Source organism: Acanthamoeba castellanii (assembly GCF_000313135.1).
Source record: "Acanthamoeba castellanii str. Neff unplaced genomic scaffold scf7180000084749, whole genome shotgun sequence".
NCBI lineage: Eukaryota > Discosea > Longamoebia > Acanthamoebidae > Acanthamoeba > Acanthamoeba castellanii.
Window position 1 is genome coordinate 212,446 of NW_004457364.1, and position 24,574 is coordinate 237,019.

Below are 24,574 nucleotides of genomic sequence, written 5' to 3' on the forward strand. Positions count from 1 at the left end.
TTTGATATTTTTGTTTGCGCAATGGAAGAAGTCAGGCAAGACAAGCTGGGCGCGTCGGTGGTGCTCCTGGCCGAGCTGGCTCCCTGGTCTGAAGTTGTGGCCACGCGTCCCTGGCCACCACCACCAGCAGGCGGTACAAGGTACGACCCCGCCCCAATCGGCCCTTTGCCCACGCCAATTTAAATGCTTTGCGCAACCAGCACCACGGCTCGCCAGCTGGACGAAGCCGACGACGCAGCATTCGGGCCGAGCCGGCCCTTCGCCCCATCCCAGGCCATCAACGACAAGGTGGTGGCGCCCACCGCGTTTCCAGCATCGGACCCGCACTGACACTCTCTCTGCTGGCCGGTAGGTGAGTCTGTGGCGCGGCGACATCACGCGGCTCGCGGTCGACGCCATCGTCAACGCCGCACGACCGAGCCTGCTCGGCGGCGGCGGCATCGACAAGGCCATACACCGCGTCGCCGGCCCCGGCCTGCTCGAGGAGTGCAGGCCACTGGGCGGCTGCCTCCACGGCCAGGTGCGTGTGCGGTGGTGCGTGTGCGGTGGTGCGTGTGCGTGTGCGTGTGCGGCTGATAACACGAGCGCGAGCGCAGTGCAAGGTGACGGGTGCGCACGGGCTGCCGTGTAGGCTGGTGCTCCACACGGTCGGACCCAACCGCGACCTGCACAGCGAGGCGGAGGGCTACCCGCTGCTCCACGCGGCCTATCGCAGCTGCCTGGCGCGGGTGGTGGAGCACGACGTGCGGTCGGTGGCGCTGAGCTGCGTCTCCACGGGGGCCTACCGCTTCCCCTCTCGCCCCGCAGCGCACGTCGCCCTCTCCACGGTCAGGAAGGTCAACAGCCCTCTGCACGACCCACCACCACAATGCCTTCCTCACCTCAGTTGTGTGCCGCGTGTGTCGTGTCGCGTGTAACAGTGGCTCGAACATGGAGACAACATGGAGAAGGTGGAGCGGATCATCTTTGCCACTTTTCTTGAGCAGGACGAGGCCATCTACACCGAGCTGATGTACAAGTTCTATTTCCCTCCTCCCACATCTTCTTGACAGCCCCCTTGTCAGCTGGGCATGTAATGTATGTAGTGTGGCATTTTTTCACATTCCAGCAGTAGTGTAGAAGTTGGTGTAGAGGCTTGTGTGGCCATAGTTGCCCATCCACTCACCAGCTGGAGCTGGTGGGAGTGATGGTGGTGGTAGTGGTAGTGGTGGAGAGGCATAGCAGGCTGGCGAGTAGCACAGCACATAGGAGGGAGAAGGTGGTGGTGGTGGTCCACCCCAGTAGCTGCAGCAGCAACACCCACAGCAAGGGGCCAAAGGTGGTGATGGTGATGATGGCAGCGCCAGTGGTGGTGTAGGAAGGCCAGAGGAGGGGTAGTGCAGAGGAAGAGGGTGATGAGCAGGCCCAGTCCATCGCCACCCGTCTCCATGATTGACCCAAGCCATGCCTGGTTCAGTGTCTTCCTCTTCGTCTTCCTCTTCGCCTTCGTCTTCTTCTTCCTCCTCCTCTTCTTCGCTCTCCTGTCCCTCCTCGTTGTCGTCGTCGCATTCTTCGTCCTTGCGTTCCTCTTCTCGTTCGCTCACAGATTCTTCATCTTCGTCTCCGTCTTCTTCGCCTTCGCTCTCCTCTGCCGGTCCCTTGGCCGCATGTGGCGTCGGTGCGCTCGCTCGCTGTCCGCTGCTGCCGCCGACTTGGCTGTCGCTGGACGCTCGGTGGCGGCCGTCGCGGGAGCAGGTCCGCCCAGCTCCCGCGGCAATGGCTCCGGAGCCGCGCCCGTGGCTGCGGCGAGGGAAAGAAGTTCGGGCCTTTCCTTCTCCGTGACCAGCGTCACCGCCACTCCCTGAGCGCCTGCCCCGCACCACATGTGAATAATAATAATAAACAAACAATGGCTAATTACAAACAAAAAATAGAAATGAAAAATCAAAAGAGAAAATAGAATTTTAAAAAAATGGACAAGGGAGGAGGCCACGAACCGAAGCGCCCGGTGCGGCCGACGCGGTGGAGGTAGGTCTCGGCATCGTACGGCACGTCCAGGTTGACCACCAGGTTGATCCGTTCCACGTCCACTCCACGCGCCACCTAGCCGCACATGTAACACGACACGACACGACACGACACGACACGACACGACCAACGACACGACACGACCAACGACACGACACGACCAACGACACGACACGACGAGGTGACCAGGTGAGCCAACTGGAGCTAGCTGAAGCGTTGGTCGAAGAGGGAGGTGGACGTACGAGGTCGGTGGAGACGAGGATGCGGAGCTTGACCTCGCGGAAGGCGGCCATGGTGTGGGCGCGGATGTGCTGCAGCTGCGCGCCCGCGAGGAACGCGGCCGGCCAGCCCCGGTCGCTCAGTCGATCCGCCAATTGCTGGCCCCTTCCCAGGGAAACCAAAGTCACCAACACCACGCACACGCACACGCACACGCACACGCACACGCACACGCACACGCACACGCACACGAAGACCACACGACATACACGACAACACGCAACTCGTCTGTACCGTGCTTTGTCGTTGGTGAAAACGAGGGCCTGTTGGAAGGGCAGCTTGTCGAAGAGGTTCATGAGCGTCTTGGCCTTCTCGTTGAACACCATGAACGGCGTCCCCTTGCCCGGCACCACCGCGTAGTACTGCCGAATGTCTGTCGAGCCAAATATTGAATATATATAAAAATTGATATATAGTCAATATGTACAGATATTTAACCAAAAAAAAGGAGAATTATATAAATGAAAAATGGGAAAAAGAAAGAGAGGCAAACCTTTGACGGTGAGTGTGTCGGTGGAGAGGATGATGTGCTGCGGGCTGCGCATCAGCCCGTGGAGCGTGTCGAGCAGGTCCGCGCGGTAGGTCGCCGAGAAGGCCAGCACCTGCTTCGCCTGCGGCAACACGCCCAGAATGTCTCTACAAGCTCACATGAGTGTGTGCCGTGTGTGCCGTGTGTGCCGTGTCGTGTGTGTCGTGTGTACATGTGTGCGGTCTGTGTCGTGTTGTATCGTGTGTGCGTGTGTGCCTGTGTGCGGTCTGTGTCGTGTTGTGTCGTGTGTGCGTGTGCCGTGTGTGCGTACAATGTCTGTTCGCGCAGGTTGGTGTCGAGAAGTTTGTCGGCTTCGTCCAGGACCACCACCCGTACGCGCTGGGCCTCCACGCCATCGGCCAGCAGGGCGCGCGCCCGGCCGGGCGTGGCCACGGCGATGTGCGTCGCTCGCAGGCGCGGCGGGTCCAGCGCCTGCGGCGTGCCGCCCACAAACGCCTCGCACCGCAGGCCCTTCACGTACTTCCCTGCAATCAGCCAAGGAAAGCGGTGAGTGCACACACGCACACGCACACGCACGACCGCACGACCGCACACGCACACGCACGACTCACGGAGAGATGACGGACCGAGGGCGCGCACGACGGCGAGGGTCTGGAGGGCGATCTCGCGGGTGGGCGCGAGCAGGAGGGCCTGGAGCGCGGGCAGGTCGGCGGAGACGGCCTCGACGGCCACCACCCCGAACACGCAGGTCTTGCCGGTACCCGACTGGGCCTGGCCGATCACGTCTACACCACGCAATCAATAAAAAAATTCAATCATAATTATGAACTAATAAATAATACAACGCTGCTGAGTACTTATAAATTATTTAACTATTTATATTTAAATAAGAAAAATAAATAGATATAAATCGCATGATGAGGGGCACGATGATGAGGGGCGTACCAACGCCGCAGCGGGCGATGGGGATGGCACGGAGCTGGATGGGTGAGGGGCGGAGGTAGCCCGCCTGGGTGAGGCCGCGCACCACCGCTGGCGACAGCAGCAGACCAGAAAAGTCCACCCCACCACCGCCATTTTCTCTGCCGTCGTCCGCCTGCGGTTTCTGCCTCTCCTTCTCCCCTCCTTCTTCCCCACCCCTTGCCACGGAGATCACCGCCCCTTCTTCCGCTGCAGCTTCGTCCATCCAGCCCAACCAATCTCGCACCTTTTCCCTATCTTTTCTTGAATGTGTATTTATCTTTATCTTTATCTTTAGTTTTTTGCCTCAGTGATCGCCGAGCAGGAGCACGGATCCGTCCCAGCCGCACGCGGCCATCACCTGCGGATGAAGCGGATGGAAGGCGACGTGCGTGCAGGCTTCGTTCGTTGCCAGGCCGCCGTTGGTGGTGGTCGTGGCGTTGATGTCGGTCGGCAGAGAGCGGCGAATGCTGAGCGTCTTGATGGGCTTCCCGGAGGACCACGAGTAGAGGTGGAGGGAGCCGTCGGCAGAGCCGGTGGCCACGAGCGAGCCATCGGGGCTAATGTCGCACTCGATGCGGAAGCCCTCCACCTGGTGCCCTTCGAATCTCTGCACGTCCCACATGGCTCTTAGTGGTGTGCGTGTGCGGTGGTGCGTGTGCGGTGGTGCGTGTGCGGTGGTGCGTGTGCGGTGGTGCGTGTGCGGTGGTGCGTGTGCGGTGGTGCGTGTGCGGTGGTGCGTGTGCGTGTGCGTGTGGCGACCGACCTTGTACTTGTTGAGCTTGAACGGCGGCTGAGACGAGAAGATGGCGATGTAGCCGGCGTTGGACTGGGCCACGAAATGGGCGCCGTCGGGGTGGACCCTCAGCGAGGGACATGTGTAGGCCTCCTGGTAGACTTGGTTCGACAGCACCGTGCCCTGCGCAGAAGAAGCGTAAGCCACCAGCTGTGGAGAAGGCCGTGATCAAGGAGAGCGTACATGGTTGAAGTCCCAAACAAGGATTGACTTGTCTATGGAATTGCGCTTGGTGATATCTGACGATGTCACGAACTGAGTCCCTCCGTGCAGCCACTCAATCGCCTGCACAGATCCAAAGATACCCTTGTACTGCGCAACCACACTGGCGAACAGATTTTAGCGATTTTCCACAAGAAAAAGAAAAAACATCACAAAAGATGATATCGCCCCACCCAGATTTGAACTGGGGTCCCAGGTACCAGAAACCTATATGCTGCCAACTACACCATGAGGCGCTCTTCTTTTTTTAGGTGAAGTTTTGCTTGTTTTCCTTTTTTCTGTGATGGGCGTGAAGAAGGTAGTGCAGGAGAGAAGCAGGTACCTGTTGGAGCGTGAGTCCCAGCACACGACGCCGTGGCGGTACCCACCGGCCAAGAAGACGTCTGGCTGCTCCGGATGCCAGTTGACCGTGGTGATCATTTCTTTGTGCTTGAACGACTGCACACCCACCAGTCACGCATACGTGTGTGAGACACACGACACACACACACACACGACACACACACACACACACGACACACACACACACACACAGGGTGAGCAAGGAGGTGCGGCGAACGTGTATGGGAGTGCAGGTCTCGAGGTCGGTTAGTAGCGCGGTCTTGTCGAAGCTTCCGGAGAGGAGGCGCGTGTTGTCGGCGTTCCATCGGACGTCCATGACCGCCTCGGTGTGGTCGCGCAGCGTGGCGACGCAGCCCGGCGTCTGGCTCACCGCCGGGAACGTGTCCCACACCCGGATCGTCTTGTCCATCGACGCTGTTGCTATGAAGACGCCTGCGATCCGCAACACGACACGACGCAACACACGCACGCACCGCACACGCACAACACACACGATCCGAGTGAGCACGTGCAAAGGAGGCGACAATGGTGGAGGTGAGAGTGGAAGGCACCATGTGTGGAGGACCAGCGGCAGGTGTTGACGGGAGCCGTGTGGAGCCCCGAGAAGCGGTGGGTGATGCGCTGCACGAGCCTCGTCTCGGTCGCCGCCGACTTCTGTGGGCGCCGCGTGCGGTTGAAGAGGGTCGAGGGCAACCGCGGCTGCACCAGGCGCGCCGTGCACGACGACAACGACGTTGACGTAGACGTAGACGAAGCAGAAGTTGACGATGAAGACGGTGGCGGGGTTGGGGCGAGTAGCGGCAACGTAGAGGAAGGGGCGGTAGATGTCGAAGACGGAGATGAAGACGAAGATGGCTTCTCGTCCTCGCCGTGTAGAAGGGGAAGGTGAAAAAAGCTGGATGCTCCTTGATGTCGCGTCCTCTTGGCCTCGTAGGGCCGCAGGCTGCTGGAAGGTGGCTGAGCGGGGCCTCGCGGCTGATGTGGCTCGGGCAGGGCCTCTGCAGCCCCAGTCCATTTCCTCTTGACGCTGGGACCCACGCAGGGATCGGGACCCACTTCGGGATAGTAGCAAACGTTAGCGCCTCGCTGGTGCTGTTGGAACAGGAGGCGATATTGATCCATCGCCCCCGCTGCCTGCGAGGCGAAGAAATTTGATGGATTGTGTGTTTGGCCATAGAGCGTGGGGGCGAGCGGCGGCGGGGCTGAATCCGGGAGAGAAGGGACTGGCACTAGACCCATCTCATCTTCCTCCTCACCAGTGCCGTAGGCACCCAGCAAGCTGTCCATCTATCGCTGTAAAATCTGATCTGATGAATAGAAAGTGATTTTCTACGCCCCAAAAACTTCGAGGAAGTCTGAAAAACAATCAACATGCATGTTCGAGCTGACTGAAGGAAGCTTGGCCAGCAACGAGCTGCAAAATGTACATAGGGTGGAAAAGAGGTGGTTTGTTGTTCTCACGACGAAGGGGCCGCCAACGCTGCACTAGCATGGATGCATGGCCTCCAGGACGGGGATGTTGGTGATGAGGCTTACGGTGCCGGTGAACCGAGCCCAGTAGCGCGTTCCAATCGACAGGCTGAGATCGGGCCGCTCCTCGAGCACCTCCACGCGAACGCCCCACGGCTCCTTGCACACGATCTTAGCCTCCACCTGCGCGAGAGAAACCCGTCAGTATAAAGAATTGTGTGCAGCGTAGAGGATGGAACACATTGCGTACCGATTGTTGTGAGTCGCAAAAGCGCAAGATGATGTGTCGCGCTCGCGGGATGTCCCTTGCGTCAGGCTTCTTCTGGACCACTCTCTGGTGCTTGGTCGACTTGTCCATCTCGTGCGAGGCAGGGAAGGAAACGATAACGGTCGAGCTGCGCTCCTCGCGCGGTCGATGCTGCTGTCGAAGATCAGGATGCGCTTCATCTTCATCGTCCGATGAGTCGTTGAGCTCCTCCTCCTCGCCCACTTCCTCCTCCTCCTCATCATCGTCTACGGAATCCCATTTGCGCTTCTGATGGAGCGTCGTCTTGTTCTGATGCCCAGCGTCGGGGCGATGCTTCTTTGAGGGGGAGCAAAATTCCATCAGATCTGTCGTAGATGTAGACATGGCGCTCGACATGAAACCGTGCTCCTGCGACCCATTCGATTGATCCGAGGTCGAAAAAGTAGCCGAAGCAGAGAAGGGCGAAGATGACGCAGAGGAAGGAAGGAAATGTTCAGGCGTGACCACAATGCTCTCGAAAAGGCTCCGTGACCTCACCACGCCCACCACGGGCGATCGAACATCGGCGCTCATCAATGATGGCGAAGAAGCAAGCTGTGGTGGGTGGTAGCCGAGGTAGTCCATTCGTGAGGTGCACTCGATTGTGAACGCACGCCACTCCTTCTTTCTTTCTCGCCAACTCTTCACAAATCCTTTTATAAATGATTTTTGACCTAGCCGTTACACAATCTGGCCAACCGGAAATCGAATATCTCCTCGTTCTGCCCCAATGGGCTTGCGCGATTATTTCTTCGTAAAATTTGATAACATTCGCGACATTCCTTCGAAGTTCTGTATCCTTTATCTTTTCTTTTACAACTTTTTCAATTTTGTTTGACAACAAGATGAGCGGGGTCGCGCAGCCACACCCGGACTTGAACATGGCCAACATCCTCACAAGAAACAACATGGATGACTTCTACGGCGCTCTAGGGGCCGATCCGAACAGCACGCGCGAGCAAATCGTGGCCGAATTCAAAGCACGCGTCCGCGTACGCCGCCTCCCACAGAACTAATCGTTTATTGTTCAACTCATTTGTGTGTTTGCAGGTACCATAGGACCAGGACTATTTTTATTATTTTTATTATTTAATTTATTTTATTTATCTGCAGGGCGTGCACCCGGATCGACAGCAGACAAGCCAGGACGAGGGCCAGCACGCAGCGGAGCAGTTTGCGCGGCTGCACCGGGCCTACGAGGTGCTGAGCGACCCCGAGTCACGGGCCAAGTACGACCGCTACCTGGCCGCCGGCCTCAACCTGTCCTACGACACCTGGCTCGGTACACCCACCCACTCCACCCACACCACACTCCACTCGCAACTGTGCTCACTCACCTTGCGTTTATGTGCCTGTGCGGTCGTGCGTGTGCGTTTTTGCGGCCGTGTGTTGTGTACAGACATGCAGCAGCATCAGCGGGTCATGCACTGGGCCATCCCCAAGAAGAAGCCCACCCTGGACCAGGAGCCCTTCCGGCCGCCACCCCAGTGACTGGCCAGGTACGCACGCCAGCGCTGATGCGACTCACGCAACCCACACGACACACACACGCAACCCACACGACACACACGACACACACACACACACACACGAGAGAGAGAGAATCACGCGTGATCGTTGTTTTAAAGCATTCAAATTACAAAATCGTACTCTGCGACGACGAGGAGGAAAGAGAGTTAGGGTTGGCTCTGGTACGGGGCGTGGTCTCACGCGTTCTTCTCGTTTTCGCTCTTTGGTGTTCGTTATCGTGTTCGTGTTCGTCGTGGTGGAGGTGGTGGTGTGAAGCCGCAGGTGGTGCCCAGGTGGAGCGGCCTCGCTTAGCTCAGGATGCAACAGCCCTTGTTGGCCGCCACAGCCGCCGCGGCCAACTCGAAGGCCTCGTCGTCGCCCCTCGTGAAGCTTTCCCCCCGCTTCCGGGCCGTCAGCAGACCCGCGATGTCCCGATTCTCTGCACGCGTGCGCCCACCATTAGCACTCATCGCCACCGCACACGCCGCACGACACTCATCACACCACACCACACCACACCACACCACACCACACCACACCACACCACACCACACTCACCACACGACACGACACGCATGTATGTACGCGTACCTTTATACATTTTATACAAGTCGCTTCGGAGGAAGTAGTCGAAGGTGCCGTGGACGAGGAGGAGGAAGATGGACTTCTGGGCCGAGGTGAAGGTCTCCCGGCTCGGGTGGAGCATGCCGGCGGTGACCTCCTCCCGCAGCTTGTGGCTCAGGTTGACCTCGAACGGCGAGTCGGCCAGGATGTACTGCTCGAAGATGGCACGCGCACGCGCCTCCTGCTCCTCCGGCGTTTCGAGCTTCATGTAGTCCTCCACCTCCAACCTGCACACACGACACACAACGTAAGCACGACACACACGCAACGCCGCACACGACACGACACGACACGACACGACACGACACGACACGACACGACACGACACGACACACACACGAACCAAAAGAGGAGGTTTTCGGCGCAGTGTCGCTTGCGGAGGAACTGGAGGAAGATGGTGCGTGCGTTGTCGTCGCGCAGGATGCAGTTGAGGAAGTACTCCTTGCTCATCTCCACCTCGAGCTCGGCGAGCCGCGCTGGGTTGAGGGGCTCGCTGGCGGGGGCTGCGGCGGTGGTTGAGGTGGTGGTGGAGGAGGGCTTGAGCTTAGCCAGGGTGTGGACCAGCGCCGAGGTGGCGGAGGGAGAAGAAGAAAAAGATGAAGATGCCCGTTGAGATTTTGTAGAAGAAGATGAAGAAGAAAAAGATGAAGAAGACGAAGACGCTGTCCGGGTGATAGAGATGGTGGGCAGCGGGGGGGAGGCGGGGGTGTGGCGCGGCGAGGGCGAGGGCGATGATCGTGGAGATGAAGAAGATGAAGAAGATGATGATCGAGAGCTTCGGCGGATGAGGTTGACGTTTAGTGTGGAGGGGTCGTTCTTCTTGCCGTTGCAGAACGAGCTCGCCCGCGCCCGTCCTTCGATGATGGCCTTCTTCTCCCGGGAGATGTCGATCCCCATGCCTTCCGATCGTTCGTCACAGGTGTGGCTGTTGGCGCGATCCTTCTTGTGTCTCTTCTTCTTGATGTGGTCGTTATTATTACTACTATCATCCTTGTCTGTCTTCTTCTCCTCGCCCGCCCCCTTTGAAGATGATGATGCTGACGAAGTGGAGCTTGTTCTCTCCTTCTTGGACTTGTGAGCCGAGAGCCCCCCGGAACTCTCTGCTGCCTCCTCTTCCATCATCCACCGCCCCAAAGTGGAAGCTTCAGGCAGTGAGGGCGATCTTCTGCTTCTGCTTCTTCTTCTTCTTCGCCCGGGCTATCACCTGGTGTCTTGCCAGCAGACACGGTCATGTCTGTGTTTGGGCAATGGTCAACTCCTTTTTAGGAACCGAAGCAACCGCAACCAGAATTTGGGTTTGGTTTTTTGATTTGGGCAAACAAAAGGGAAAAGGCCTGGATCGGGAGAAAACAAGGGGTGTTACAGGTCCCACGTTGTGCGAGGGTGCTAGAATGTGCGCACGGAGATGACTTCGGCCTCGAGAGACGTCTGGATGCCAAAGCCCAGCACCGTGAACGAAAACGAAGCGCCCACCTTGGCTGCACCAGAACAACCAGCGCCACAGTGAGTAAAACTGAAATTGTGAATGACACGAGGGTTGGAGTAGAGTATGTTACCGCCAGCGTGGATGCCCTTGAAGTTGGCCTTGGAGACCTTGTTGATGCTGTTGATGCCCAGCTCGAGGCCCTTCTTGAAGCCCCGCTCCCGCAGGCCCTCCCTCTCTCGCTTGCCCGCGGCCCCGATTCCACTACCGCCGCTGCCGTCGGCCTTCTGTACGGCCTTCGACTGCTCTGCAGTTGTCGAGTCCTCTTCGCTCTTGTCGGGCAGGTCCACGAGCGCGACGATCCGGCTCCAGGCCTTGACCCACTCGTTGTCCTCCTTCGCCACGACCGGCCCTGACTCACCGCCTCCTCGTCGCTTTCGTTCTTCTTCGCTGTCGTCTGCGGCTTCGTGTTCGTTCTTTTTCGCTTCCTGGGGCGCGAGGTCGGTCGAACTGCCGCTGCCGCTGCGGTAGGTGCCGATGATGGCCGGCTTGGAGGCCGCCGAGCTCTTCCCGGCCGAGATCTGGGGGTCTTCGGCGCGCTTCTCCTCCAGCTCCTTCTTGGCGGCGAGCGTCGACTCCACGTCGAACGCCAGCTGGGTCGCCACGCGGAAGAAATTCACTGGCGGCCGACACACGCACACGCATTAGACACGACACGCACACGGCACACAGTTGCGTTGTGTTGTCGATTAGGCGGTACCTTGGAGGTAGACGGAGAGGAGGCCCAGGTCGATCTGCACCCGGACGAAGCCGATCCAGCCGAGCGAATCGATCTTCATCTTGGTGGCCTGCAGCGAGAGCATCATCTTCTCGATCGCGATGTCGTCCCGCTCTTTCTCTGTTTTGTGCGCGTCAACAGAGAGCTGATTCTCAACCCGCACGCACTCGACACAACACGCACACACGCACACGCACGACGCACAACACGCACGACGCACATACCACGCGCACGCAGCTCGTCGTCGGTGAGAAGTTCGTTCTCGCTGCCGATGCGCTGCAGTCGGCGCTCCTTGCGGTCCTCGATCCGCTTGGCCACGCACGGGGCCACCTTCTCGAGCAGGCCGCACGAGCCCTGGCGTGCCTTCTGCTTCTGCAGCTTGCGCTGGACCTTCTCGCGCATCCGCTGGCTCCACTCCTCGGTCGTGATCGACCCGATGATGCTCTCCGTCAGCACCTCGATCTTGATCTCGAACCCCAGCGTGATCCCCGCTATTGCTCCCAAGTCAGCCACCACCGCACACGACGCACGACGCACACGACACGCACCGCACATGACACGACACACATGACACGACACACGACACACGCACACGACACGTGCGTGTGGTGATGAAGAGAGCACCGGTGAGAATGGTGGGTGCGAGGAGGTTGAAGATGACGCCGAGGCGGCCGGTGAGGCGGAAGTCCTTGAGGCCGTAGGCGATGTTCTCGATCTTCTGCTTCATGTACTTGAGCTTCTCCTTGAGCTTCTTGGACCACCACTTGGCCCGCTCCTTTTCGTCGGGCTGCAGCACGGTCGTCTCCTCCACGCTCGAGCTCCCTGCTCAAGACGTCACGTGTGTGCCGCACACGACACGACACGCACACGCACACAACACGACACACTCACGACACGCACGCACACGCTTACCGATGATGCCGCCGAACTGGCCCTGGACGAAGAAAGAGGAGCTGAGGACGGGCGAACTGAAGACGCCCTTGACCTCAACCGAGCCGACCCACTTCAAGGCCTGAAACTTGACCACCATCTTCGGTGGCAAGCAAAGCACGCACGTCAGCATAAAAATAACGTAAGACATGCAACACGACACTGCCGCACGACACGACACGACACACGCAGGTCAGGTAAAGGGTGCTAACTAACCTTGGTCATGAGTGCTGCGGAAATGGTCTCCACATCGTTGGCCGAGGCCTGGTGCTGGCTGCCGCTAAGGACCGTCGCGGCGGCGAGGCCCGTTCCCTATCCCCCCCCCCCCAAAGCGAATGGCTTGAGCCAAAGAACGAAGAAAAGGAGAACGAAGAACCAAGAAGAAAGAAGAAAAAGAAAGAAGAGGCGGGAGGGTACCTCGTCTTCTATTCCGTTCATTGCGGCTCCAGTGGCGAGTGCTCGCAACATGTTGTGACTAGTGTTTTGTGTTTCGTGTGGTTCAGGTCATACGTCGCACAGACGGTCACCCACTCAGGAAATACGGACCACAGGCCCAATCAGAAAGGAGAGAAAAGTGCAAGTGAAATTGGGCGCAACAAGAGCAAAAAAAGGAAAACAAGAAAAATTTGCACCAAAATATAAGAGCGCCTCATGGTGTAGTTGGCAGCATATAGGTTTCTGGTACCTGGGACCCCAGTTCAAATCTGGGTGGGGCGAGAACATCTTTTGTGCCTATCATGTTAAGCCTCATGTCCAGTGGTGCCAGTTTTTGTCTGGGGAGGGGGCTGGTGTGGCTTCCCTGAGCTAGACATTAAATTCTTGGTTGAAATGTCTCTTTTCTTGCCTTTGACCAAACTGGGCAATTTACACTTTGGTGATGACAGTTGAATTTTGAAACAAGCGCCAGCCTTTATTGGAAACATCAATACTGAGTCTGGGCCCTTACCTCTGGTCGTCCTTCAGTTGTGCACCCACTAACTTTTGTTGGGATGAAGGCAAAAAGATATGCATCCGCCGGGAATTGAACCCGGGTCTCCCGCGTGGCAGGCGGAAATCTTGCCACTGGACCACGGATGCTTGTTCTTATTGCTGGGGATGAGCGCGTATCATCAAAATTGCCAGACTCTTCGTTTTACTCTTGTTTCTGAAGTTGCCCTGCCTAGCCCTGCAAGATACCAGACCTTTTCTGGGCCACGATGAATCGTTTTTTTATGTTTTTTTAAAGAGAATAAAAGAAACAAAAATTTCTTCTCTTCTTGCACATTGGCGCATTTGCAGGGGTCAAGGCCCAATGGCTGCCGCACGGGCAACGTGTAATTTTTCATAGGCCAGGTGATACTAACCAAAAATTTACACGGCCGCAACTTTGTTGTCTTTTTCCACTCCTTCAAGCTCAGCGCACCACCGGTAACGTTCCTCCCTCGTCACCCTCACTCGTCTTCAATCACGCAACCCCGGGCAATCAAACGCTCAATCTTTCCGTCGAAGATTGCGTTCGATTTTTTCTGCAATCTCATTCTAATTGTTCGCTCCAATCGCACCTAGCAGTACAACATCATGTCGATGGAGGGAGACAACAAGCGCGCGACCACCATCATCAACTACGAGTCGCTGGCCCGCGACCAGGTCAAGAAGGAGGTCGACGGCTACATCAAGCTGTTTACCGCCGAGGATGCCAGCGTGGAGGAGCGCAAGGCCAAGTACGAGACCCTCGTCAACTCCTTCTACGATCTCGTGACCAACTTCTACGAGTACGGCTGGGGTCAGTCGTTCCACTTCGCGCCGCGTCATCGCTTTGAGTCCTTCGAGGCCTCGATCGCCCGCCACGAGATGTACCTGGCCCACCGCCTTCATCTCGAGAAGGGCCAGGTGGCGCTCGACGTCGGCTGCGGCGTGGGCGGACCCGCGCGCTGCATCGCCCGCTTCTCCGAGGCTAACATCGTCGGACTCAACAACAACGATTACCAGATCGGCCGTGCCAAGCTCCTCACCAAGGAGGCCCGCCTCGAGCACCTCATCAACTACATGAAGGCCGACTTCATGCACATCCCCGCTGAGGTACGCACATTTCTCACATTGCATCCGCTACACAAAACTTCAATCGACGATTTCCTCCATTTGTCGCAAATCGCTTCCTTCTTCGACTAATTCGATCAAATCTGCATGGATCGATCGTGTAGGACAACACCTACGATGCGGTGTACTCGGTGGAGGCCACCTGCCACGCTCCCGACAAGGTGGGCGTCTACTCGGAGCTCTTCCGAGTCCTCAAGCCCGGCGGCCTCTACGCCACCTACGAGTGGGTCGTCACTGAGTCGTTCGACGAGAACGACCCCGACCACGTCAAGATCAAGAAGGGTACCCTCACTTTCCCACCTGTTATTATTTATGTTTATGGATATATTTATTTCCCTATTTCAAACTTTGATAAATTCTATTTATTTCTTTTTATTTGCGTTTCACGTGTTCGCCGGTTTACCCGCCCCGAAATAGCTTTGGCCAATTAGGCGTCGCTGCGTGTGCACGTGCTCTGTTGGGATTGCTCTGACACCCTCGCTCTTCTTCTTTGCCTCTTTCCGCTTCTTCTTCTTCTGCTCTTTCTCTTCCCACGTGAAGGTATTGAGATCGGCAACGGTCTGCCCGAACTCGAGAAGCCATCGCAGATCGCCGACGCCCTCAAGCAGGCCGGCTTCGAGATCATCGACAACGTCGACGTCGCCAAGAACGCCGACGCCGAGACGCCCTGGTATCTGTCGCTCTCCGGCTCCTTCTCCCTCACTGGTACCAGCTCTCTCCTCGATCGGCCAACCTCGCTGCGACGACTTGCGCGCCACTCGCTCACCGCCGTCTCATCTCGTGATTGATGATTGCCACAGGCTTCAAGCACACCCGCATTGGCCGCAGCGTCACCCACATGGCTGTGTCGACGCTCGAGTACCTCAAGATCGCCCCCGAGGGCACCACCAGGGTGTCCCAGATGCTCTGCGAGACCGCCGACGACCTGGTCGAGGGTACGCCGCGCACCCACTGCACATGGCGCGCACACACCAACATCGATCCTGATATCTTCATCCTCAACCTAGGTGGCAAGAAGGACGTCTTCACGCCCATGCACTTCTTCCTCGCCAGGAAGCCCCTCGCCAAGGACGAGTAATGCAACAACAGCACTTCTTCCCTTTCCACGCACACCACGGCTGCCGCCAACAGGAGTTCTACTCCCTTGCTGTGGCTCTCCCATTTTTCCGAGCACTCCTGCCGCAGAGCAGGATCACATGGAGTAATTTTAGTAAAAACAACACACACAAGGCTTGTTTGCAGCACACTCGGCTTCGACCACGGCACAGAGAACGCCACGGTTCCAAGAGAATTTGAGGTGAGTGTAAGTGAAAGAAGGAAACCAAAATGGCAACATATAAGAGCGCCTCATGGTGTAGTTGGCAGCATATAGGTTTCTGGTACCTGGGACCCCAGTTCAAATCTGGGTGGGGCGATATCATCTTTTTTTCCTCTTTTCTCCCATATCTATCAACCACTGGTTTGAAAGCCTCCTTTGCTTTAACCAAGGCAGCTACCCACCCCCTCTGGTTCTCCTCAATCTGAAGACATGAGGAGAAGGCATGGCAGTGTTGTTGTGTGATCTCTTGCTTGATTTGTGCTATTTAAGAGGTAGACAGAATGTCCTTGGTTCATTGCCAACAAGCCTATCAATGAGCCAGCCCCCTGCAAGCCAGGCTTTCCTCAGTTTTGGTTTGTGGAGATCACTGTTCTATTAATCTTTTATCGCAGGACGGATGGCCGAGTTGGTCTAAGGCGCTACGTTCAGGTCGTAGTCTGGGTCTCCAGGCGTGGGTTCGAATCCCACTTCGTCCAACATGTTTTGGCGCCTGGCCTTTGGTGTCCTCCATCTTCCCCTTTGCCAAGATCCAAATTCATGGTGCAGACTGGTTTGCACTGAACTCTACAAACAAACTACTGTTGATCTGACCACATGGGAGTGTGCTTGGTTGTGTATTGTGGCAGTCAACCAGCAGGCTTGGTCCAGCCTCCTGCTGTGGTGCAGCAGCAGGTGTGGCAGGCCATGCACCACATCCCTGCTGCTCACATCCTCTATACCTTCAGCAACTCTCCCTGCAGGCTGGGCTGTTTCCCATTGTCCCCAGCCACTCTATCCACTATCTCCTCAAGCACCAGGTTATCACTGGTCAACATCAAGCACTGCAGTCTTGCAGGTGCAGAGGGCCTGGACCAAGCACTCAGAACCAAGTGTTCACAAAAAAGGGTCAGTGCTTAGCAGGTGTGAAAAATGTACCAATTGATAAAATGACATTAAAGTACAAGAGAGATCAAAAGAGAAGAACAAAAATAGATACCTTGACAAGAGGGTTGCTGCCTTGGTTGTTGTTTGGAACTTCTGCAACAAGAACTTGTGGTTGCACAGCAAGCTGCCAGCCTGGGCGATCTTGAGTGCAAGCTGCATGCCCCAGCTTGTCTTCTCCCTGAATTGGTGCAGTTTCATCACAGGCAGGTCATGCAGCAGTCTGGCAATCAGCCTCCAGTGCTCAACCTCCATATGGACAACTGTGGCTTGGAGAACAAGAATGTGTACACAACTGGATGAGTGTCCACAACTGGATGAGCCCCCACATGGTCTAGGTGTCCACTCCCAGCACTTCAGTCAAGGTCTGGAATGACCAATTTCTATCATGAATGTATGTGACAACCAAAAATACACACAACCAGACACTTACTTTATTGTGAATGTGTACATGATGACTACACACGTTTTTTTTTCGTTCCTATCCTGCCCACAGCAATGGCCAGCACATGGAAACCATAAAAGGAAAAAAGCATGGCTGCTGGGATTTAACCAAGAGTCAATTTTTATCTTTATGCACCATAAACTTGTGGTCATTTGAAATGAGAGGTCCAGTCATTTTGAAAAGTGATTTTGTTTGTGAGTTTAAGCTCATAAAACTAGTTTTGATAACACAAAAATGGTTCTGAGAGATAGGGCAGAGCAAAATTCCAGCATAATGAGAGATATGATACTGTAACAGGGCCAGCAGTCAAAGTCAAATTAGTTTGGTGTGGTTGGCATAATGTGAGGATTACTGGGGTAGCCAGTGTTCTTTATTTTATTTGCATGGTGGTGATTGTCATTGAGCACACACCTAGTGGAGGAAGCTTTTTTTGATGAATTGGGAAGTGAACAAAGGAGTTTATTTTAAAAGTTGGAAAGATTGGAAAGACAGAGTTTAGTATTCACTCCTATAGGCCCTGTCACCACAATACTCAGGATCAAGGTCATCCACAACAAGGAATGTGGCACCATCAATCTCTCACAGCCTGGCAAGATTGAACAACTCACTCTAGACTTAGGCATCTCTGACAGCAAGCCACTCTCTACGCCACTTCTGGCCAGCTGCAACCTTGAGGTCATTGATTCAACTCCTATCAACTGCCTCAAACTCAAGTACTGCACCATTGTTGGTGCGCTCCTCTACATTGCACTCTCCATGTGGTCAGACATCCTCTATCCTGTTGTCTACCTCACACACTTCTTGTGTGTGTATGACCACATGCACTTCCTTGCTGTGAAGCATGTCCTGATCTACCTCCTTGGTACAATCAAGCAGACTGTGTGCTACAAGCGTTGCTCGAGCCATGTGATGACGCTCTCTCAACTCAACCAGCCCCTTGAGCAGCTCCTACTGAGGATACATGGCGACGCCAGCTACGGCACTGACAAGCACACCACGAAATCCGTCTCCAGGCACATCACTCTCCTTGCTGGCGGTCCCATAGCCTGGTACTCAAGGCTACAACTGGTCATCGCTCTCTCATCAACGGAAGCCGAACTAATCACACTCACCGACGCCACCCATCAAGCACTCTACCTCCAGAAGCTCTACATTCCATTCAGTCTCTCTCTCAATCTGCCAACTGACATCTTCTGTGACAATCAATCAACTCTCCACATCATCAAGAAACCGCCATTCACCTATCACGCACACCTCAAGCACTTCAGCATCAAGGAAGGATTCATTCATGGCAACCTCCAGGCCGGACACATCGCCGTACACTACGTTCCATCAAACAACAATCTGGCCGACTTCCTCACCAAGGCTGTGCCCACGGCGAAACTCAAGCTCAACAAGATCAAACTCAACTTGCACATCCACGACTGACATGCACATTGTGTTTGCAGGGGGGTGTTGGATCTCTCTCTCTTTCACTTTCCTTATTTGTCTGTGCCTCCTCACTCAGTACCGCTCGCACGGACACCAAATACACCTTCTTTTCTCCTCCAAGATCGTCAACACGTCGAGCAACTCGGGCTAGCCGCCAACGGCGGTAGAAGATGGCACGTCCAGGCCACGTGCGCCAAGGCCATGCAGGGGCTGGAGCAGGGCAGCAACGAACAGTTTTTTCTCACACCAGTATTTGAACAAGCATGTTGGTGCGGCAGTAGACCCTGCGAGGTCAGGTGTACGAGTGAAGGAGCCAAGGCTGGTGGTGGCCATGGTGCAGAGAGTCCGCACAGGGCTCCCCTGCGGCGTATGAGGAGAACTGATAGCTGTAGTCGAGTGTGGGCGAAGAAGGCCACGACGAGGGCGACGACACGAGCGAGGAGGCGTAGTTGTGGGAGAAGGGGAACATGACCGGGTCGACGCTGAACAGCGAAGGACCGTCAAAGTGGGAGTAGCAGCAGTCGACGTCACGGCAATCGGGCACGTTGCACGCCGGGCCACTGCGACGCAACCCAACAACGAGACAACATCAAGGATCAAGGTGAGTCTTTCTGATGGCGATGCACTCGGTAGGCTGACGGTAGGCTCACCTGTCCGTCTGTTGTCGTTGCTTGTCGGAGTCTTCTGGTTTGTCGAACGCGCAATCGCAGCAGAACTTGGCGTTGGCTTGGGCGTTGAGCTCCTTGAGAGTCTCCTTCATGAAGCTCACATCGCTGGCATCTCCAGCCTCACGGATCTTGAACACACACACACGCACGATGAATGGCACGCAACACACAGTCTAGTTGTGAGCTACATGTCTTTGATCTGTGTCGGTACCACACGAGCGAGAGCCAGAGTACCGCTTCCTTCAAGACCGCAGCGGCGCTGCGTATCTTCTCCTGCCGCTCCTGTCTCTTGCGCTCCTCCTCGAGCGCCTTGGCCTGCGCCTGCGCCTTGGCTTCGGCCGCCGACTGCTCCTCCTTCTTGGCCTTCCACACCCAGTTCTGCAGCCACGCAACCAACCAACAATCAGCCGATTACAATCAAAGCGCCAATCCACTAACTAAAGCACCAATCAGGGGAGTACCTTGGGGATCACGTTGTGGTGGTGTCGGCTCCAGTAGGGGAAGTGGGGAGGGGGCGGCCCCGGTACGATGGGCGCCGGCTTCGCGGTCGAGGCCGCAGCGGAGGTTTGGGGCTTCTTGGGGAGAGCCGGCGCCGCAGCAGCCGGAGTGGCCGACGCTGGCGCCGCCAGCGGGAATGATTGCTTGGGCTGAGTATCGACGGGCTTGTTGGGAAGTGCGTGGTTGTGATCGTGCAGTTGGTTCAGACACAGATGGTTTCCATCGTCTTGCTTCCTGCAGACAACATCATCACAGACCAAGATGAGTGCCAAGAGAAACAGAAAGAAGTGCGAATCTGGAAACGAACCTGTGCTTCTCCTTCGCGATCTCGGCGAACGGAGTGTGTCGCTTGAGGCTCGGGGCCGAGTTGGTCTGCAGGGCGGGCGCTGTGCTGGGCGGCGTGGTCACACGATTGGGCGTCGGAATGCTCCTGGTCGGAACCGCCAGGCTGAGTCCCGGCTGACACCTGGTACCACCCCGAGCCACTGCTGGTCAGTAACTTGTGGGCCGCCGCTGTTCAACTACCGAGAGATGACAAGGCGTACGTCTTTGCGGGCAGCACCGCCACTTCGGGTTTAGCGGCCTTTTTGGCCTTCTTCCGGTTGGTCTGCTTCGTCCACCCTCGACCGTCATCGACCTCGTGTCTAATTTGTTGCTGTGGCTCAACTCGCACCTCCGGCTCTTCCTCGGATTCCTGGCCTTGTTCTTGTTCTTCTTCGGTCGACACATCTCCAGCCTCGACTTCCTCTTCGTCTTCTTCTTCTTCTTCGTCTTCTTCTGACACGAAGGTGTCGAGGTCTCCATCGCTGTTCTGGCCTTCGTCCGTCCGCACCTCGTCTTCGCTTACCTCGTTACCACTTTCGCCGCTTCCGTCGGCGTCTGCCGCCTGGACGGGGTGGTCGACCACCGGCGATGCGGTGGGGGCGGCTTGCCCTCCGTCATGGCACTTGCAATCGCACGCCTCCTTTCGACTGCGCCGCTCCTTGCGCTTCTTGGACTTGGACCTGGTGTGTGCGAATTGAACAGTTGAACACTCAGTTGACGAGTTCTTCATCGTTCAAGACTCAGGCACGTACGTTGTCTTCTTGTTGGACTTCTTGTTGTGCTCCTCTTCGAGTAGGAGCTTGGCGCAGGCTTCGGCATGCTGGCGCCTGATCTCGTCCACTTGGGCTCTCTTCACGTTGTCGAAGAATGTGTGGAACAGAAACAGCTGGAGTTGTGGGGAGCCCCCATTCAGTGAACTCCAAAATACAATAAAACTCATCATTGAAGCAGAACCAGTACCTCGAACACGTGGTACGATGAGCAGATCTCGCACTTCTTGTAGTGCTGCTTGTTCTTCGCTTGACAATCGTTCTCGCTGCATAAGAGTTTCTTAGTTATTGGGAATGGGAAAAAAAAACAGAAATGTGGTCGCGCTCATACCGCTCCAGGAGGAATGTCCAGAGGTCATCGCGGGCGATCTCGGAGCTCTTCAACGAAATCACGCCAGCCTGACCCGATGGTGTGCACAAACATAGACGATCGTCAGATTGATACGCTGACCATGCACCTCCGCCCCGCCGCCAATCGATCCACCGCCGCATCCTCCTCTCCCCTTTCGCACACACACGAACACAACCGATCACTTCAGCCCCACGAGAGCACTAAACAGCGACGGAGCGCAGGCGGCAGCGGCGGCGGCAGAGCTGAAGGGCTTCGCAGCAGTCAGGTGCAGAAGAAGAAGAGGAGAGGAAGTGATGGTTACCTTGACCGACAGCGCGTCGCCGAAGATGGTGGGCACGTCGACGTAGACCACGTCCTCCTCCCTTTCTTCGGGCTTGTTGCGGTTGCGCTCGGCTTCGATCTCGCGCTCCCTCTCGCGCTCGCGCTCTTCCGCCTCTCGGATCCGATTCTCGCGCTCCTCGAGCTCGTCGAGGAACGTGCGCTTGGCTCCCCGCGGTCGAGGCTTGCTCTCGCTCTTCGCCCCTTTCTTTTTCTTGTTGAGCTTCGACTTGTCCGCCTCTATCATTTTATATACATATGTAAGTGTTCATTCGTGTGGTGTCGTGTCGTTGGTCGTGTCGTGTGCGTTACCAGTGTTTTCGTCAACGCCCAGGATGGCGGGGGAGTGAATGTCGATGAGGCCGGCGTCGTCGGGCTGATTCTCCCAAGCGGTGCAGAAGCGCTCGTACGTGCGCGCTCCTCCGTCGAAGAAAACCTGGGTTTGTGTTGTGGTTCGCACGGAATGCAGAAAATGGTGGTCGGATTATTTTCGCTTCTTTTCCATCGAAACGAAAAAGAATGAAACGATAATGCCACGAAAATGAGCCCGCGCATTGAAGCGAGAATCATGAGAAAGGAAGAGATATATCGACAAATCCACCACACGTGTTGCTGAAGAAGACGATGATCATCGTATGGGTGAGGGATGAAGGTGCGTGCGTACCTTGGAGTGCTGGCAGCAGGGGCAGTTGCGGGTGTGGAGGTGCTTCTTGCGGAGGGATTGCAGCACGACGTGCTTCTTCTCGCTGGTGAGCGCCCGGCGCGCGTCGAGGCCCAACCCACTCCAGAAGCGGTTTATGGCGTGGGCCACACTGTTTGCGGCGCTGCAGTTGGCGTCGCACCGCATGTGGGCCAACAGCAGCGCGTCTTCCATTGTCCGCCGGCTCACTGTGGGTACGCCGCTCCCACTACCACTCGATGAAGCTGATGAACCACCCCAGGCCGTCTTCTGCTTGTTACGCTTCGAGGTCATTAGGTGCAGTTTTTCAGTTTGGGGCGTAGAGTGTTATCGGAAGTCTCTTTAGTGTGAGCTTTGGAGGTTGTGGCGAGTATTGACTGCTGAGCCAGCTACGACGTCGGTACAGACAAACGGCCTGAGTGTCTGCCAAAAATCCTATTGGTCGTTGATCTTGTCGACGCTCACTTTCCTCGGAGCTTTCCTTGTGCGCCCGAAAGAAAAGAAAGAGGAAAATCAAAAAGTCAGCCCACACTCTTCTCATTAATCGTCTTTGAGCTCATCTTGGCATTTTGTCTGCTTCCTCCACCCTCTGCTCTGCCAGGTCACCTCCTAACGTACGTGCTTCACTTCATCTCGCGTCAAAGCTAAAATCTTTTCCATCTCTACGCTACACGCAGTCATGTCTTCCCTTCACCACAGCAGCGCTGTAGTCAGCACCTTCGACCCGCGCAAGGAGAAGCCGTTGGGCGTGCCGCTGCCCGACACGGCCGAGGCCATCGCACGGCTGCGCGTGTGTCTCATTCGCACCGCCTGGAACGAGAACCTGGTCACCTCGCTGGCCGACCAGACCCGCGCCCAGCTGGTCAAGGCCGGCGTGGCCGAGGCCAACGTCGTCGCGGCGCCCGCGGTCGCCGGCTCCTACGAGCTGCCCTACGCCGCCAAGCGGTGGGCCGAGTCCGGCGCCTTCGACGTCATCCTCTGCTTCGGCGTCCTCATCAAGGGCGAGACGCTCCACTTTGAGTGCATCTCCAATGCAGTTGCTCAAGGTGTGTGTCGTGCCGTGCGTGCGTGTGTGCGTGTGTGCGTGTGCGTGTGTTCTCTTGGCTGACACGCGTCGTGCGACAGGGCTCATGGATGCGCAGCTGAGCACGGGCGTGCCGGTGATCTACGGGGTGCTCAACTGCCTCACGCTGGAGCAGGCCGAGGCGCGCTGCGGGAAGGTCTCGCCCCTCCCCACCTCGCTGGCTCTCACGGCCATCAACATGGCCGCCCTCCGCACCAACTCCCTGCCCAGCAACAAGGCCAGACTCTGAGCGAGGTATGTGCATTCTTGCTAGAAGCCTAAGAGCCCAAAGATAAGTGAATCAGAATTGTGTGAGAAATCAATGAAATCCAGAACTTCAGAGGCTCCCACTGGCGCAAATACTACACCTATTTCGGCATAGACTACGAGTCTCTTCGTCATCTTCTTCGTTTTACTCTGTATCCTGCCCGCCGACACGACCAACAAGGGGGCTTCCTTCGATCGAAACAAAACTACGCCCCCAAAGAGTAAGCGATGTTGGGCCAAGCGCTGCGCGGCGCGTTCAATCGCTACTCGACCCTGTTGGAGACCCGCCCCGTGGCCACACGAAGCGTAACTGCGTTTTGCGTGGTTAGCTCCGGCGACCTGGTGGCCCAGTGCATCACCCACCGCCCTCGAAACTACCGACAGTACGGGCTTCCTGCGCCACATTTATTTTCTAATTATCATTTTTAAATCAATATTAATATATATAAATATATCCATATTGCAGTGCGGCGGGCATGGGCATGTATGGAGCGTGCTTGATTGCGCCCATCGGCTACGGATTCTTCAACCTACTCCGCCGGATCGTCCCACCCTCTTCTTCCCCACTCAAGCGCGCCCTGAAGAAGGTTCACTTTACTCTGCTGATCGCCCTTTCTGGGTTTCGCTCTTTCTCAAGTATGCACAAGCTTCGTGTGAATGTAACATTCTTATCTTCACACGACACACACACAACATGACACACAACAGCTGGCGCTGGACCTCACGATCTGGCAGCCATCGTTTTCCTACGCCTTTTGGCTGTATAACGGCCTTGTGTTGGGCGATGGCGGTGTAACCAACATGGAGCAGGCCATAAGGCGCGCCAACGCACTGTTCCTCCCAACCCTAATCAACGCCTACTGTTTCTGGTATGTGTCCACCCTCTCCTTGTATTTTGAGTGTTGTGTGTCATGTGAGCGTCATGTGTGTAGAGTTTGTGTTGTGTGTTGTGCCCTAACCCAACTTGCCTTGCTGTCAGGCCATTTGCCAACTTCATTACATTCTACTGCATTCCTTTCAAGTTTCGACTGCTGTGGCGCAAGAGTGTGTCCTTCTCATGGAACACTTTCCTGTGTTGGTACAACAGCAAATATGGCCACTCTCCTCTCTTCCTCTACCCACCACCTTCCTTCTTTTTCTCCACTTCTTCCTTTTCTTCCCTCCCTACCCCTTTATCACCACTTTCTTCTTCAAGCTCACCTGCCACTCCCTCATCCCCTCCAGTACCACCAGCACAATCTCCCACAATAAAATAATCCATTTGCAACAATGGCCATACTCCTCTCTCCACCCACAGAACAAGTCCATTAATTGCCAAACCTGACCTG

At 56.2% G+C, this 24,574-nt stretch overlaps 12 protein-coding genes across 12 annotated transcripts; 6 read left to right on the forward strand and 6 right to left on the reverse strand.

The window, feature by feature from the left end:
* Positions 1 to 21: 21 nt before the first annotated feature.
* On the forward strand, positions 22 to 1,049 carry ACA1_193230 (macro domain containing protein; the record flags this gene model as incomplete). Its single annotated transcript, XM_004336485.1, has 5 exons — positions 22 to 140; positions 201 to 288; positions 353 to 520; positions 597 to 836; positions 921 to 1,049. The coding sequence occupies 5 exons, from the start codon at positions 22 to 24 to the stop codon at positions 1,047 to 1,049; spliced, it is 744 nt and encodes a 247-aa protein (XP_004336533.1).
* Positions 1,050 to 1,579: 530 nt separating this feature from the next.
* ACA1_193240 (DEAD/DEAH box helicase domain containing protein) lies at positions 1,580 to 3,962 on the reverse strand (the record flags this gene model as incomplete). Its single annotated transcript, XM_004336486.1, has 8 exons — positions 1,580 to 1,848; positions 1,977 to 2,082; positions 2,250 to 2,391; positions 2,521 to 2,659; positions 2,780 to 2,922; positions 3,087 to 3,300; positions 3,403 to 3,561; positions 3,722 to 3,962. The coding sequence occupies 8 exons, from the start codon at positions 3,960 to 3,962 to the stop codon at positions 1,580 to 1,582; spliced, it is 1,413 nt and encodes a 470-aa protein (XP_004336534.1).
* An 81-nt stretch (positions 3,963 to 4,043) lies between these two features.
* On the reverse strand, positions 4,044 to 6,111 carry ACA1_193250 (WD40 repeat family protein; the record flags this gene model as incomplete). The annotated part of the gene is made up of 7 exons (XM_004336487.1): positions 4,044 to 4,346; positions 4,503 to 4,655; positions 4,716 to 4,817; positions 5,103 to 5,192; positions 5,314 to 5,528; positions 5,648 to 5,795; positions 5,818 to 6,111. The coding sequence occupies 7 exons, from the start codon at positions 6,109 to 6,111 to the stop codon at positions 4,044 to 4,046; spliced, it is 1,305 nt and encodes a 434-aa protein (XP_004336535.1).
* A 470-nt stretch (positions 6,112 to 6,581) lies between these two features.
* On the reverse strand, positions 6,582 to 7,437 carry ACA1_193260 (uncharacterized protein; the record flags this gene model as incomplete). Its single annotated transcript, XM_004336488.1, has 2 exons — positions 6,582 to 6,749; positions 6,817 to 7,437. 2 exons carry the CDS (start codon positions 7,435 to 7,437, stop codon positions 6,582 to 6,584), a joined length of 789 nt encoding a protein of 262 aa, XP_004336536.1.
* Positions 7,438 to 7,697: 260 nt separating this feature from the next.
* On the forward strand, positions 7,698 to 8,343 carry ACA1_193270 (DnaJ domain containing protein; the record flags this gene model as incomplete). Its single annotated transcript, XM_004336489.1, has 3 exons — positions 7,698 to 7,844; positions 7,966 to 8,134; positions 8,252 to 8,343. The coding sequence occupies 3 exons, from the start codon at positions 7,698 to 7,700 to the stop codon at positions 8,341 to 8,343; spliced, it is 408 nt and encodes a 135-aa protein (XP_004336537.1).
* Positions 8,344 to 8,669: 326 nt separating this feature from the next.
* ACA1_193280 (regulator of g protein signaling domain containing protein) lies at positions 8,670 to 9,435 on the reverse strand (the record flags this gene model as incomplete). Its single annotated transcript, XM_004336490.1, has 3 exons — positions 8,670 to 8,800; positions 8,953 to 9,212; positions 9,329 to 9,435. 3 exons carry the CDS (start codon positions 9,433 to 9,435, stop codon positions 8,670 to 8,672), a joined length of 498 nt encoding a protein of 165 aa, XP_004336538.1.
* A 694-nt stretch (positions 9,436 to 10,129) lies between these two features.
* Positions 10,130 to 12,584, reverse strand: ACA1_193290 (uncharacterized protein; the record flags this gene model as incomplete). Its single annotated transcript, XM_004336491.1, has 9 exons — positions 10,130 to 10,189; positions 10,387 to 10,463; positions 10,542 to 11,087; positions 11,169 to 11,306; positions 11,420 to 11,677; positions 11,811 to 12,008; positions 12,099 to 12,216; positions 12,333 to 12,428; positions 12,534 to 12,584. 9 exons carry the CDS (start codon positions 12,582 to 12,584, stop codon positions 10,130 to 10,132), a joined length of 1,542 nt encoding a protein of 513 aa, XP_004336539.1.
* Positions 12,585 to 13,673: 1,089 nt separating this feature from the next.
* ACA1_193300 (sterol 24c-methyltransferase) lies at positions 13,674 to 15,270 on the forward strand (the record flags this gene model as incomplete). Its single annotated transcript, XM_004336492.1, has 5 exons — positions 13,674 to 14,174; positions 14,297 to 14,474; positions 14,733 to 14,897; positions 14,993 to 15,127; positions 15,200 to 15,270. The coding sequence occupies 5 exons, from the start codon at positions 13,674 to 13,676 to the stop codon at positions 15,268 to 15,270; spliced, it is 1,050 nt and encodes a 349-aa protein (XP_004336540.1).
* Positions 15,271 to 17,392: 2,122 nt separating this feature from the next.
* On the forward strand, positions 17,393 to 18,304 carry ACA1_193310 (polyprotein; the record flags this gene model as incomplete). The annotated part of the gene is made up of 1 exon (XM_004336493.1): positions 17,393 to 18,304. A coding segment is annotated over one exon (912 nt), but the record flags the coding sequence as incomplete, so codon positions are not given.
* Positions 18,305 to 18,599: 295 nt separating this feature from the next.
* On the reverse strand, positions 18,600 to 22,111 carry ACA1_193320 (uncharacterized protein; the record flags this gene model as incomplete). Its single annotated transcript, XM_004336494.1, has 12 exons — positions 18,600 to 18,867; positions 18,958 to 19,103; positions 19,210 to 19,353; positions 19,437 to 19,707; positions 19,781 to 19,939; positions 20,019 to 20,477; positions 20,550 to 20,683; positions 20,758 to 20,833; positions 20,899 to 20,966; positions 21,221 to 21,477; positions 21,550 to 21,673; positions 21,902 to 22,111. 12 exons carry the CDS (start codon positions 22,109 to 22,111, stop codon positions 18,600 to 18,602), a joined length of 2,316 nt encoding a protein of 771 aa, XP_004336542.1.
* A 484-nt stretch (positions 22,112 to 22,595) lies between these two features.
* Positions 22,596 to 23,229, forward strand: ACA1_193330 (6,7dimethyl-8-ribityllumazine synthase; the record flags this gene model as incomplete). Its single annotated transcript, XM_004336495.1, has 2 exons — positions 22,596 to 22,962; positions 23,042 to 23,229. 2 exons carry the CDS (start codon positions 22,596 to 22,598, stop codon positions 23,227 to 23,229), a joined length of 555 nt encoding a protein of 184 aa, XP_004336543.1.
* A 245-nt stretch (positions 23,230 to 23,474) lies between these two features.
* Positions 23,475 to 24,502, forward strand: ACA1_193340 (Mpv17 / PMP22 family protein; the record flags this gene model as incomplete). The annotated part of the gene is made up of 4 exons (XM_004336496.1): positions 23,475 to 23,629; positions 23,713 to 23,833; positions 23,955 to 24,115; positions 24,226 to 24,502. 4 exons carry the CDS (start codon positions 23,475 to 23,477, stop codon positions 24,500 to 24,502), a joined length of 714 nt encoding a protein of 237 aa, XP_004336544.1.
* Positions 24,503 to 24,574: the final 72 nt, after the last annotated feature.